The sequence below is a fragment of the Mesitornis unicolor genome, unplaced genomic scaffold, assembly GCF_000695765.1.
Source record: "Mesitornis unicolor isolate BGI_N332 unplaced genomic scaffold, ASM69576v1 scaffold14825, whole genome shotgun sequence".
Classification (NCBI taxonomy): Eukaryota; Metazoa; Chordata; class Aves; order Mesitornithiformes; family Mesitornithidae; genus Mesitornis; species Mesitornis unicolor.
In genome coordinates this window covers 50999-65824 of record NW_010187616.1, presented here as the reverse complement: position 1 = coordinate 65824, position 14826 = coordinate 50999, and the positions used below count along the sequence as shown (strand labels likewise).

Here is a 14826-nt window from a genome sequence, read left to right as displayed (position 1 = left end):
GGGCTGGAATAGCTATCAACCCACTCTGCTGAAACTATAAATACCTTCCCTTGATACTCAACCTTAAGTGCTCACTTAAAATGATGCCCAGATATCAATAGCGAAGTTGCCAACTGAGAGCAGCTAGGTGGATGGCCAGTAGAGACTGCAACATGTCTATTATAATGTCTTTGAAAATTAAGTGACTCGCAAGCGCTCAATTTAAGTACACGGGTAGCCTGTGAAATTGCACCACCTTCTCCCGTTTCTTATGGCTTTCACATCCACTTGTTGTGTCTTGTCTTAAATGAAATGGTAACTACTGCTACTAGGTGTTTTTAAAGCAACCAGCCTACTCAGGGCCCTGGACCTTGATTGCTATCACAATACAAATTTGATGTAGTTACTGCTCCTAGAAAGAATGAAGTGGAAAAAATCTCCAACCACCAGCAACAAAACAGCCATTAAGTTTCCCCCATGCAAAGCTTTCCTCTTTGCTCCTCTCCCTGTCTCATGCAGCACCAGGTAAGGAGCACTCACCATCACATTTCATTCAAACTCTTTGCTCAGGCTTCCCTCCTTATTTCTCCTTCTCCCTGGCCCTCCAGCTACTGAACAGACAGCCCTCTGAAGTCTTCACATTGACTATTTCAGCTGTCCATTACAAAACTGTGTTTCCTTCCCAAGACAAATTCAGCCTTATCCCATGTTTTTTGCAAGAGGTCAGAGAGGTTCCCAAGCATCACTCAGGCATGCTCATACCTCCTAGCACAGGTCACCTATGAGCTTTACCTAGCTAGGTCCCCTTTTTTGTCCTAACAGGCAAACAGGCCTTCCAGCCTTTCCCTTTTCAACCCTCTCAGTCCTAGCATTCCTGCTGTCTGCTATTGCTAATAGCAATTATTCTCCTATCATTTTTTTTCCCCATCTTTTCCTTCTTCTCACAGTGGATCTCCAAGAACCAACTCTTTTTTGTGCTGCTTCTACCCTTCTGATGGCTGCTGATTGCTAGACTTTGTTCTTAGTCATTCCTCGGTCCTATTTCTTCTTTGCACTTTTCCAGATTCCCAGTTGTCAAAGCACACTTAAAAAATGTGAAATGTGACACTCACCAACCCCCAAAACTCAGGCGGAAGATCCCCATGCAATGTTAAGTCTAGGCCTGCTGCCTTTTTTAGAGCAAAGCTATCTATTTTTTCACATTATCCCGCCACAGAAAAGTAGTGATGAGAAATAGTAGAGACAGTTAATGCTAAATGCTACAAACTTTAGCAAGATAGCACTTTAGAGGCAGCTAAGAATACAACTCTCCCTTGAACATAAAGATACACATGACTGCTAAAAGAAATGTGCTATACAGTGCATCCTTGAGCCACATTTTATCATCATGTTACACATTCGGATACTACTATATATAATTATTAATACAGCATGCCCATTGCAAACATGCTGAGTGTGTTTGACCTTGGACTGCCAAGTAATATACCAACTGTGGGCTGTGTCTGAGGCCATAGTGTTTTTTAGAGACGGCATTTGCACATTAATAAACTTAAAGCTTGTTTACTGTGAGAATTTTCCAGTTAAACCATTATAGTTAAACTGGTAGCATTAGGCAATTTTCCTACCACAGAAGCCCTGGGCACTTTTTCTTATTACAGAATAAAAGTGGCTTTTTCCAGTTTGGCTTAAATTGCTTCCAAAGTAGTTTAGTCTAAATTGAAAAAAAAAAGTCCAGAATGAAAATGCCTAGGGAGTGACTTATACCAGTGAGAAAAGCCAGTAATGAATCTCACATCCTACCTACACTGGGTCTAGCTTTCCCTTGGAATATGGGATGAACAGAAGTGATCTACTACACAACTTTTTCACCTTTGCAAGTGCTAAGCAATGAGATGTCAAAGACCCTGAAGCCAAAGGGCAGCGTTTTCAAGAGCCACCTCTTGCATTGACGAGCATAGCAGGTTAAGCTGAAGTGAAGAGGTCATCTGAAGACATAAAACTTTGTACCCCTTTATCAAGATCTAAATGCACTGCTATCCCATTCCTCTCTCCCCTAGTCTACCCTTGAACTTCTTGCAGAATGATGGTGACTTGCAGAGCCACTCTGCCAGTTCTCCTTGCTATGCTGGAGAACAAGGGAGAGTGGGGAAAAGAGGATGTTCTTGACACTAAGCCTGTAGCAGTGCTTTCATGACAACAAATAAGATGTTACACATTGGAACTGTGTGGTGAGAAACTAAGCCTAACCAGGATGTGAAGAAGGTTACTTTTTACAGAACGCTACTACCCAGAAATGCTCAGGTTAAACCATAATTCCTTTGCATGTCTCAATACACTGTGCAGTACTAGGGGGGAGAGGAAGGTGAGGGTGGCAGAAATTTTGTTTTTCCCTAGATGGGCTTCAGACAATGCCCCTTTCCAAGATACAGCAAGGTATCCTGTCATTCAAAAACACAAAACCTCCTGTTTTCAAGTAATTCGGCAGGACCAATATTTGACCTTAGCACTATGTGGTGTTGACTATCCAAACTCTTCTGAAAGGCACATCAAGCGGTGAAGGGATTCTGAGCATGGCGATGCACAGTATGATATAATGAAACCAGCTGGCGGTTTAACGCATTTTGCCAAGCTGATTTAGCACCCACCAGTCCACTAGCAAACTTACTTGAAAGAAACTGTTTGCTCTTAGCTATTGGATCTTCCATCCCAGATTATCTTGGACTAAACTCAACTGCTTGTTTTGTTTTGATTATAAACTTTGTGGGGAGTAAGGAACTGTGCCTGAGCGCATGCTCTAGTGGCTAGACCTGTACCAGCTGGTCAGGAGCTTTGGGTACTATTTTTGACAATGTGATTTTTAGAATGCTTCTTTCTGGATTCCACCACCATGTGTGTCATCTTCTGGGTAGGAGGAACTACAGCTACTACCCTACATTTGTGCTTCACAGACAATCTCTAATACAAACTTCTGTTTGTACACACTCTAAAGAGGCAGCTTTGGACAAGATGTCGTGTGTACCAAAAGAGACAACTTCCACCTGCATGACCCTAAAGGTTGGCCTGTATTTGCCTAATGCGTCCCATCAGCCTTTAAGTTTTCATAATGTATGCTGCTCAGAGCAGATGAATCAGCTCTGGACTCCTACAGGAGCAGATGGGTTGCACACAACCAGACTCCAACTCTCTTCGTCAAGTGACCACGTGGCATTTAGCCGCAGGTGTCCTACATCTGACAAGCCTGGTCAGGAACCTGTCAGGCTTTAACCTCCATCTTCAGACAGTGCTGACACAACCACTCTGGACAGAAGTACAGTACACTGTCACTATATTAAATTTGTTCAGGATTATGCTGTACTGATGGTCAACCTATTGTGCCCTGAACAATTTAGTTAGAGAAATGCTTCTTTAGAAAGAATAAACAATTTTAACAGTCAATCCTGCCCCAATTTTTCTTACACTTAAAAGTTTATGCTAAAGTAAAAAACATAAAAACCAAACTGGCCACAGCTAATCAAATTCAAACTTTGTGATTTTTACAGGGAAGGGGAAAAAAAAAACCAACAAAACAAAACAAACAGAAGTAACAACTACAGTAATTAGGATAAAAACTTACTAGACACATTTTGACCATGGTGACCTGGATTTAGCAGGTCAGTAGACAGAACTGAAGAGAGGAGTGTAAAAAAGTTATCTTCACAATAGAAAAACCGGAGCTTCTCATTCTCAGTGGGAAAGTCTACAGCTTCTATAATCATCATGCATTCTAACATTGGTTGTCTGAAAATAAACATGTCCATTAGCCATGTACCAGTCTTTGCAGTTCTGATCTCTTGGTGCTAAACTATTCTAAAATTAATTTTGCTATATCTCTAGTCAAAAAATAAAGTTAATGAAGATGCTGGATAAAAAGGCACATTTCAGAAATTATACTAATCTCAGGTAATTTGCACCACCTAAACAGACTTGTAAAATGTTCTCCTTTTTTACAGCTCACACAGTTTTGGGTATCAATATTTTCATTTAGCTACTCTATCACCTTTTACTTAGAATAACATCTTTCATCCCAAAATGTGGTCACTTCACCTACCTGTAGGATGAAGATGGCTACACAGAGTGGTGAAGAGAAACTAAAGCAAAGCTTCATGAAACATGCAAAGCCACATGAAACATTATGAGAAAAAACTTAGAACAGCAGGGAAAACAAAAATTTGGAAGAATCATATTATCTGGATTACTATCTGGCCAGTAAATTGGGGTTAGCACTCTATTCTCATACATGAACAGAAAAGGACCCCGCTTTAAATTTCAGTGAACAGACGGTGAAATCCCACTTCCTGCTACTTTCATGCTGGGAGAGTAACTCAATACTGAATCAGCCAGGAGACCGACACCTACGGAGCTGTGAGAACACTCTGCATGGAAACTGGCCTCTCCTTGGAGGTCTCCTAACCAGGACCCCTGCTGTATTATTATTTAGAGGATATCACACACTCAAATTTGAGAGGGCTTTGGAAATTGCAGGCAGAAGCTGATGCAGTGTGCCTTGATTAGTCTAATGCAAGATAATGTGTATATTTTTATGCCTTTATACTTAATTGCAATTGCATTTTAGTGGCCTCCATGGTAAGGACAGATTATGTTTGGTATCATTAATACCAGTGTAACTATCTAGAGAAAGCCATAACAAAGTTATGTTGCAGAAGACATTAGTGAATATCCTACTAAATGCTATTAAAAAAGAAAAAAAAGTCATTTCATTCAGGACTAATGTCATCAGTACGCAGATCTCTCAAAATTGCAGTGGTTTGCATCAGCTTCCACACAGTAATACAGAAAAGTGCACAGAAGCAGAAATCAAACCTGTGCAATGGACAAACCAAGATCTTCACCTCTGAGCACAGATACAAGCAAACATGTAAACACCAGCAATGTAACGCTGAAAAAATATAACTCTGTACATCTCTGAAAAGAATCAGATACAATGGATTTTTGAATACACCACAAAATAGGTATACAGACTTACAGAGACTACTACGGGTTTTAAGGCTCTTATATCTCTGTTCTTCAAGATCAGTCCTGAAAGGCTATGTGGTTTCTTCCATGTAGTAACTTTAGTAGTTACTAGTAGCACAAACTTACCTTTGTTGCAATCTAATTCAAATAAAGAACAAATAAAGTTGCAAGCCAATTTTGAGGAAAATAATAACTCAGTTTTAAACTCTGCAATTTTTTTAAGGAATTTTTTTGGAAATCCAAACAAAAGTGGCAAAAACCCAAAGAATGAAGATCATACTACACTGTGCTTCATTTTGTTAGGCAAGTGAAACATTAGAGCCTTCAAATCTTCATCTACTTCATATTTCAGTCTTAGAAAGTGTTACATCAGCATAGTCGCCAGGTAAAGCTGCTAGTTTATTCTAAATGGACTTTCTTCAGACACTGGCACAGATGATGAGTGATTGTCCAATTCTGAAGCTATCAGAACTGAACGGATTTAGCAATGTCATAAACACCTCTCGAGGGAGTCACCTGGTGCTGAGAACTCACTTTACATGCCGTGTTTCAAAATGAGTTTTAATGGATTTACATTACATTCAAACCCACTTTAGAGCTATTATTTCTCCCTTTCAACCTTTTCACCCACGACTGCAATGTAATACAGCATATTCTATACTCACATGTTTGCAGGCCCGTGGTAAAGTAAACAAAACTTCAAAGGGTTATTATTTAAAGACGCGGTACTACAGTCATAGGCCTGACTGTTATTCTTCCTCACCACCTCGTGGGGCCAAAGTACATAATCATCCAGTAATTGAACTGAAATGGCTAAATGGTGAGATCCCCTGAAGGACATAGGTAGTTAGCAGCGATGAAAGCAAGGGACATTTTAAAAAAACCTGGTGGCACTTTCCTGCGCTACTTAGAAATACTATGTAAATGTAACTGACCTGGACCTGCTAGGCTCTTGCAGAAAACTGAACAGTGCACGGGTATTTCTGGGGTTGTAACTAAAGTAAAGATTAAATGTAGAACCGTGCTGTATTTGGAAGCAAAGGTCTTACATTCAAATTACTTGCAGAAGAATTGAGGAGGAGGAGCAGAAATATACATACATACACAGAAATATATATAACATAATAGTATCACTAATACCATGTGAAGGCAAACCCCTCTAGGTCCTCATATTTAATAGCCCCTCCAAAAAGTGTAATGGATAGCAGATCCCAGGCTTTCATACACTGTAACTGTCAAAGCACTCAGGAGATAGAGAAGTGAAGGCTCTGACAGCTCTCTTTTACATTCCAAATGACATCTGCATTCAACAGAACAGAAATAAAGATTAAGGGAAACACCTAATATGATAGCACTCAGCTTACCTCAAAATGCAATATTTAAAAAGTACAGAGAAACACAGGTCTGCCTTCTTGTACTGTAAGTAAAAACTGGTGTCAAAACCTCAGAGGTCTTTACCGCCGCCAGAGAGGCAAGTACCGCAGCATTCAACAGACTTTAGGGGCAGAAGCCACAGCCTCTTACTCTGCAGCTGTGGAAATCAAGAGGTGGTTTGCCTGAGAAGGAAGGGAGGAGACAGTCTTTGAATGCACACAGAAAATTACAATGGGCACAGTCGTACAGCACAAGGAAATTAGCTGGGCCGAAACCTTTGCAGCCCTTCTCGTCATTCAGTGATGAGCAGGATGCCTGTTGCTAATTGATGGTGCCCCATCGAATCTGTACCTTTCGCAGTCTGTACCTACTGCACATCTCTTTCAAGAGGTTATTAGGATTACAGCTTCAAATGAAACACGTCAGCATACAGATCACGAGAGATGATTTCAAATAGATTTTTGCTGGTTGATTATATAAACGATGCCTCTTATTGCTGAAATAACACCTCAAAGGCAATATAATGACGACATGACAATGTATGTAAATCAAGAACTGCATGTGGGTTTATTTTACACTTGAGAAAACAGTGGATTTAATTGTGTGAACCAAAATGTACTGTACAATATTAATGATAAAACATCAAAATGTATAATTCATAGTGCATTGCTTGCTTTATTTTTATTTATTTATTTTTTTTGTCAGATAGTTCCTTTAAGTACATGCATCTGGAAAGATGCAGGTGCCAGTAAAATTTCTCTATTTATATCAAGCTGCAGGAACTAAATTTTATTCAAAAAGTGTGGTTTTACATTATATACACAGAAATCGAATATAAAATGACAATATAAAAAGTTAAAAGAGAAAGCATACAGCCAGAAGGTACAAAGAAAGTTGAACAGTTTAAAATGGTACGATATGTAACATGTATTTTTTAAGCTGATGCTGGCAATTTACAAGGAACAGTATCCAACATATGCCCCATTTTTTTTTTGTTTTCATTTACCAATGCAGCACACTATAGAAAGGTCAGCTTGTACCAAAGCTTAACATTTGTAAATAACTATAAATTGCAGTATTTTACAGGAAAAAAAAAAAGAAAGAAAGAAAAGAGCATTTTTACACGTGTTTTAAATAACAGCTTGCATACTTTTTTTTTTTTTTGCCAAAAAGTGGCAATTCTCAGCATCCAGAGGGTTTGGGCATAGTGGCAACTTGGTTTGCTTTTTTTTTTTTAATTATTATTTAACTTATACAGTTGTGGCTTCCTAACCCCTTGAGTACTACACAGCTCTCTTTCTTCCAAGGACTGCATGCACAATTTCTTCACAAACCAGTTCTGCATTAAAAAAAAGAAGCTCATTCATTTAAAAAAAAATAAGTTCTGCTTCCGACACAGCTTTTATTTGAATGAAATGCCTTTAAGCTTTTTGTTTTGTTTTGTTTTTCCTTATTTACTTATTTAATCACTGGGAAAGGCACAGAAATGCTATTACAGTTCTCAGAGGGTTAAAACTTGACACTACCAGGTTCTGTGACCTTTATTGTCATGGCAACTTTGTAATTTTAGGATGTCTCTTTATCATTGTTCTTTGTGTCTTTCTTTACGGCTAAATTAATGTCTCTCAATAGTGTCTCCCACTATATTCTACAAAAGATAGCTTAACATCAAGGACAGATGTTGAAAATAAAGGTCAGACTTTGACTCACAAAAAATAAAAACAGAAACAAAAAAATAACCATGCACAGATCAGACAAAGAGCATATAAATATAGCTACAAAATAACTGTAAGAAAAACCAAGGTCCAGATAGGCAGTTCAGCAACAAAAGTAAGACTGATTTCAGAGGCTCAGGTCAGGCCTAGTGCAGTACTATGAAGAAGTTTAGTGCAATGTTCCCGTGGTCACTTGCATACCTGGCTGCTTACCTGGACGCTATTGTTTTTCTAACTCAGTTACATAGATCAGATGGTCCTCTGGGGACTTGCCATGTGTTTTACTAAGGTGCAGTTTGACTGCATGCTTGCTTGCAAAAGTTCGGTTACAGAGCTTACACTGGAACGTGGAGCCTAAGTCCTCCTCGGTAATTCCAAGTGAGCCCAAAGTCTTGTTTGCAAGGACTTTTGAAACATTCTGCTGTTCTTGAATCTGATTAAGTGGCAACTTTGACAGATCCTTCAAACTAAACCCTAGGTGTGTCTCTAAGTGACTTATGTATGTAGAAGCAGTCCTGAACTGAGAGGCACAATCATTGCAAAAGAAAACAGGATGTCCTGTGTCCAAGTTCTTTAAAAATTTAGTTCCACCTGTCCTCCTTAACTGATACTTCACATTGGCCAGCCAGTGGCTGATTGTGGTCATGGAAAGACCAGTAAACTTAGAGATGTGTACCCGCTCTTGTGGACCTAGGTCCGACATAATGTATTTGCCTTCTGGAGTCTCCCTCAAGCTGGAAGCAAACTGGGCTTGAAGGATCAGAAGATGCTGAGGGTTCCAGTTGGACTGCCTGCCCTTCCTCTTGTGTACTGGTGACAGCTCATCCAGAGCTTCCTCAAAGCTGCTCCCATCAGCATCAGACTTCTCTGATACAGTAGACGGAGTTGAAGACTTGGGTGTCAAACGTCCTGTGAGGTTCTTTACCATATCAGAAATATCCAGCAGGGCACTCTCCCTTAGCGGGGACGAGGCAGAGTCAGCCACGCTGGAAACGAGAGGTTTGGTTTTGGACTTGGTTAAATCAATAGGTTGATCACTGTTCTCATAGTAATACCGGTCAATAGCATCAGCCTGCTTGACCGGAGTGGTCGGGTAAATGGGTTTGTCCAACATGCTGTTGCTAATTTTGTACAGCATGGCCAAAGGGTCCAGAGAGGGGCTAACCGGCTTTGAAATTTTGCCTAAGTGGGTATTCATAATGGACTGTAAAGCGCTCAATGGATTAATGAAGGATGGCTCAGGTGAATGATCTGTGATGATTCCTAAATTGTTACAGCCATTTGCAACCTTTGTTTTAAGTGGCTCTGTACCATTTGGCGTGTGTGCTTCTGCTGGACTATCCTTTTTGACCTTCTGAACTTCTGTCTCAGAGCTCTTCTTCTGCTGTTGTTTGTTATTTATCTCTTCTGCTTTTGGAAAGTCCTTGTTTTCTTTAGCAGCAGGTGACATAGGTTTGACTGGAGAACTCTTCTCTTTCTCCAAAGGCTTTTCTTCCTTCTTCACGCTGATTTTACCTGTAACTTTCTCCACCAGTTCTTCCATCGCTGATACGTTGCTCTTGTGAGGTGGGGGTGTGAGGCTGCCTGGGGAATGGATGAGTGCATTGTGTTCTGAGGACAGTGATTTTACACTGCTGGCATAAGACGGCTGCATTTGAACGCTCTGCACTGCAGGCTGGAGGGGTTTCACTGTTCCTGGGAGCTGGTAAGCTGCGTGAATACTGGGATATCCTCCCCAGGAAGGTGCTCCATTCTGAGCTTTGCTGATGGCTGTCGTCACCGTGTTCTCCAGGGATTTCAGTATGTCTATTCCGCCTTTAGGACTATCATCTAGGTCCTCCTCTCTGAGGTACTGATACAAAGTTGTTGGCTCAAATTTCTCTGTAGAGTCCTCATTCTCTTCTTTAATCTTTTTCTCTGTTTCACTGACCACCACCTTTTCCTTCTCTGTATCTTTCTTTTCCTCCGAGTTTGTGGAGCCCGCTGGGGAATCGGGCTGCTTTTTAATGTTGGAGGCTGGTAGCCTCGTATGTGTGGTTGGTGGAAGAGGTATAGACTGGATTTTCTCCTCCACCACAGGGTCCAATACTAGCTGCTTGCCTTTTTTGGAAGCAGAATTGGTCACCTTCAAGAAATGACCAGTGACCATCATGTGAGCAGTGAGCTGCTGCAAAGTGTCATGGGAACTGCCACATTCCATGCATTTCAGTATTTGGGCTTTGCGTGCCTCGAACTGCCAAGTGTAGCTAGCACCATTTTGATAGCCATAGCGGTTGTTTGGAGTCACATAGGGGTTGGCAGTTTTCTGATCCTTTGCAGACTCACCTAGAGAAGCTTCTGCAGTGATCCCTGTTGGCTCAGGTGAACAAGGTGAAGCTAAGTCCTGAAGTGCTCGCTTTTTGGTAGAAGGGACCAGTTTAGTGATGGCTGGTACTGGCTCCTTCAGAGGCACTTTCTGGTAATGCTTTGTTTTTATCATATGGACGCTGAGGTCTTGCAAAGACTCAAATGAATGCCCACAGTACATGCACTTCAGCACTTTTTGGGCATCCTCTTTGCCTTCCATTTCCATAAGTGATCGTTTCCTAGGCTTTGACCACCGTTTGGTCTTATCAGCTTCTTTGTCTCTGTTGTCATCACGGTAGTGTCCAGTTTCGTTCATGTGCACTGTTAGCTCCACCAGTGTGTCATAGGCTGCACTGCAGTCTTTGCATCGGAACTTGCTAGCACCGGTGAACACAGACCCATAAAGTTTATTGTTTTGCCGGTAAAGCTGTACTGTGCTGAAAAGACTTGGCTCTGGGAGAAGTCCATACGATGAGGTCTGCTGCAAAGTTTTAGCTAACGCAGCTTGGTGCCAGTCATAACCTGATCCACTGCTGTTACTATTACTGTTACTGGTATTACTGGTAGTTGTACTGGTACTAGTGTTGGTACTGGTAGTACTGATACTCTGAGAATTGGTGTTGGTGTCAGTACTGGAGGTGTTTTCATTCTGGCTGATTCCATTGTTGCTGGTGGTCGGATTGGATTTCTTTAAGTCCAAAGCTAAACTGGACCAGCAAGTCTCTGAAAGCAAATTTGCATACACAGCTTTTATTTGTGCCAAGCTGTCCTGTGGATAGGAAACATTGTCTGTGCACTGAGGATCCTCTTTCTCTTCTTTAGAGGAAGTGCTTTTGAAATGGGCCAGCTGATCGCTGTTTTCACTAAACGGCGAACCATAGCCTGCATCCTGATTAGTTGCAGTGCTGACTGGGGAGTTCTGGTAGCTTTGAGCCTCTTTGATCTCCGCTTCTTCATTGCACAAATATTCATTCTCCTGGATGTCCAGAGACAGCTCATCATCTTCCACGCTGTCTTCATCTATTTCTGCTGCTTTCAATTCCTCCTCAGGAACATATGCTAAAATACAGGAGGGGAGAGGTGGGGGGGGGGGAACAAGACAAAGTTATCAAACACACACATTTTACACCATTGCTGTCTTCTATACTAAAAGCAGTAACCATAAAGACAAATTTTGAAGATACATCCAGAAACCAAACTCACCATCACTCACACACTCCACCTATAAATCCACATACTCTGTCCTGGTTACAGTTTGATATCAGTGCTATCTAAGAATAAATTTTGACTTCAGCAGTAAAATATGTGCCAGGACCACAGCAGATACCATAATATCAAAACCAAAATCAAACAAAGAGCCTGCTAAACCAGATGTTATCAACTTAAAAAAAATGGCCTGGCACTGAGCTGTATTTATGACACTACATATGCACAACACATTGCAGCTGACCAAGGCGCTCCGAACCACTGGCTTGACCAACTCCATCTCATCAGGGCTGTCTTTTCTGGCAAACTGGCTTCAGCTACAGCTTCAAGGGCCATTTCTGTGTCACTGACACCTGACTCTAATGGAGCTATACAGGGCAAGCATGCCAGGTCAGCTGCTTCAGGGTCTCCTGGTGGCTGGATGTACTGGGTCCATCAGAGAGCACAACAGCTTCCATATTTATAAGGTGAAAAATGAAGCAAGACTATGGTAGTTTTCTGAAATCACTGCGATATACTTTGCCTCCTGTTATGATCTGATGTGGATCCTGCATTTAGCATTTTGAAAACAACAGTCAGCAACTAGAAACAAATGCTAGAGATTAATTTTTAAAAGCAACAAACAAAAAACTTGAGACCTCCAACCCAGCTTGATTATTGGCTTATGGTAAATATCAAATTTTGCTATTGTATTGCCACCTGGTGAAAATATATAATGTTACCTAACTATGTGTTTATCTATATCAAACTATTTTTTAAACTAGCAAATGTGATATTCATGAGCAGATGGCCATTACATCAAAACACATTTACTCCAAGGGCCCAGTTCACAGAAGTGGCTTACATGTACCTAAGTGATAAATGTACACTTTCATTGCAAAGCAAAAAACATACTTGTACACATTTCCCACCAGTTCTGTAAAAGAAGCTTTAAAAAAATCACAGTGATAATAGAATGTAGATAATTTATAAGCACATCAAGGGAGAAAACATGGATTGTGAACAATTTTTAGTAATCAAATAAAAAAATGCCTCCCTGTTAGGTGAACTGTGCAGCAAGTGATGCTGAAATGTGGGCTTCCATGGTGCAATACTGAAAGCAAGCCAGGAAAAGAGGCACTTCTGTTCCTATGTGATATGAAGAAAACAAACACGTATTATCATGTTAACAAAGCTGAGGTCTTCTTCAATTGGGAGGAGTGTAAGTAGAAGTTGAGCTTCTTTTTGTACATGGTTACTAATATATTCTTAAACTTCTTTTCTACAAAATAAAAACAATCTCTCATTGTAATACAAACATTCTCTAATACAACTTTTTTGTTTTGTTTTCAGAAAATTAACTGTACTATGGGAGTACTGCAATCTGTATTCACTTTTGCAATTCAGTCTCAATGCAGCCCCTAACTGCTTCAGTCTGATCTTTTAAGATTAAGTAGGAAAGTAGTCCATCTACTACTAGGGTAGTGCTGAACCTTAAAATGCCCACTGCATCTTTCATCTGTTCTCTGAGTGTCAAATTTTTTCAGAAGATAATTTAGTTTATTTTAAAAAAAAAGTACTAAGAAGGGTCCAATTCCTCACAGATGCATCCATCTCAGGTGTTTTCTAATATATTTAAAAGGACTGGTGAGTACCAAGCACAATAGGAGTCACTACAGAAATCATCCTGGAGCCAAGGGCCAGGAAGATGTCAGCAAAGCATTATAAAATCAGAAAAAAAAATATTCTGAAAAATGCATTTAGTCCATAAAATTAAGAATTAAATGCAGAAATAGTAAAAGTATTAAGAAGTCAGTGTTGCAGTAATGCTGCTGTCGAAACCCTCTGCAGGTATTCGAGTATGGTAGTGCTGCTCCAGTTGTGAATCCTAGGTATGGAAGTAGAATTCACTCCCACAGCTGCAGCCTAAGGTCCCTGAGCTCTCTCATTAAACACACCTGCTTACAGCCAATTCTAACAGCAAAAGACAAGACATTTTCAAATTTCAGAAAAGTAAAGAACGATTACAAAAGAAAATGGTTTCTGATTCTGAAATTACTTTAAAATAAAAAAACTCTGAGTCCTAAAACGCATAAAAATGGACAGTTACCATCTGGCACTTTTATTTAAAAAAAATCCAAACAAACCAAACAACAAAAAAATCTTAGTAATGATCAGCAGTCAGCAAGCAGAAGCTGAAAACTGAGGGGGCCTGCATTCTGAGCTTTTATGAAGTTATATTCTTACTAACCTCAGTCAAACTATGCCAATTTCCTCTAATCTTCACATCCTAATATTTTTAATAAAGAGATGCAAGAAACTGTTGTAAAATGCTGAATGTTGCTACAGTTGATATAGCATTTTGTGAGAATCCATGTGAATTATCTGCTTACATCTCTTTACTAATTCTAAATCACATAAATATATAATTTTATAACTGCTATATATAACCATCTAAATATCCGTTTAAGCAGAAACTCTAGTTGAGCCACAGCTCTCTCTTTTATTTTCCTTTATTTATTTATGATGGCCTGTTTTCTCTTTTCTTGTACTTTTGCACTTTATCATAAAAATAAAAGGAGCTAAACCACACAAGAACACACGTTAAAACTACATGAAAGGTTGGTGTTAAACTGTCAAAGCAAAGAAACTGAGTGTTACGGTGAAATATCCGTCTTTCACTTACTTTTCTAGTCTTCGGCTCTGCTGAGACTACTACACAATTGAGTTCACTCCCTTACCAATATATACTGCAATATACGAGCTAAGAATTTGCGATCAGCCAGGGCTCTGATTTTTCTACGATTTCAGAATTTAAGCCAGATTCTAAAAAAAACCCCAAACTTATTCTACATGATGTGCACACCCATATGTCTAAACAGTTGTTATCTTAAATAACACAAAGAAATAATGCTTCTTAACCAAAAGGAGAGTAATTTATCCAAAAAGTTTAATTTCTATCACTGCAATCAAAAGGATTTTAGTTAACTTCTTTAGTTACCATAGGATACACACAATACCTTTTCATTCAAGACTACTAATGTTTATAAGATGAATAGCATATGGTATTTTGCAAGGTCAGTGCAATTTGCTAAGTGAAAAGGTTTCTGTTAGAGCTAATTCAGAAGCATACAAAATGAAGAATGTAAATTTCTAAAAACATGTATGTTTTACTAAAATTCTCACAGAAATTTGACAAATAAGTAAGCTTCAG

General features: G+C 39.7%; 1 protein-coding gene across 1 annotated transcript; it reads right to left on the bottom strand.

Moving 5' to 3' along the window:
- Window positions 1–7568: 7568 nt before the first annotated feature.
- On the bottom strand, window positions 7569–11486 carry TSHZ1 (teashirt zinc finger homeobox 1; the record flags this gene model as incomplete). The annotated part of the gene is made up of 2 exons (XM_010185516.1): window positions 7569–10931; window positions 11034–11486. Coding segments are annotated over 2 exons (3083 nt in total), but the record flags the coding sequence as incomplete, so codon positions are not given.
- Between the last annotated feature and the right edge of the window lie 3340 nt (window positions 11487–14826).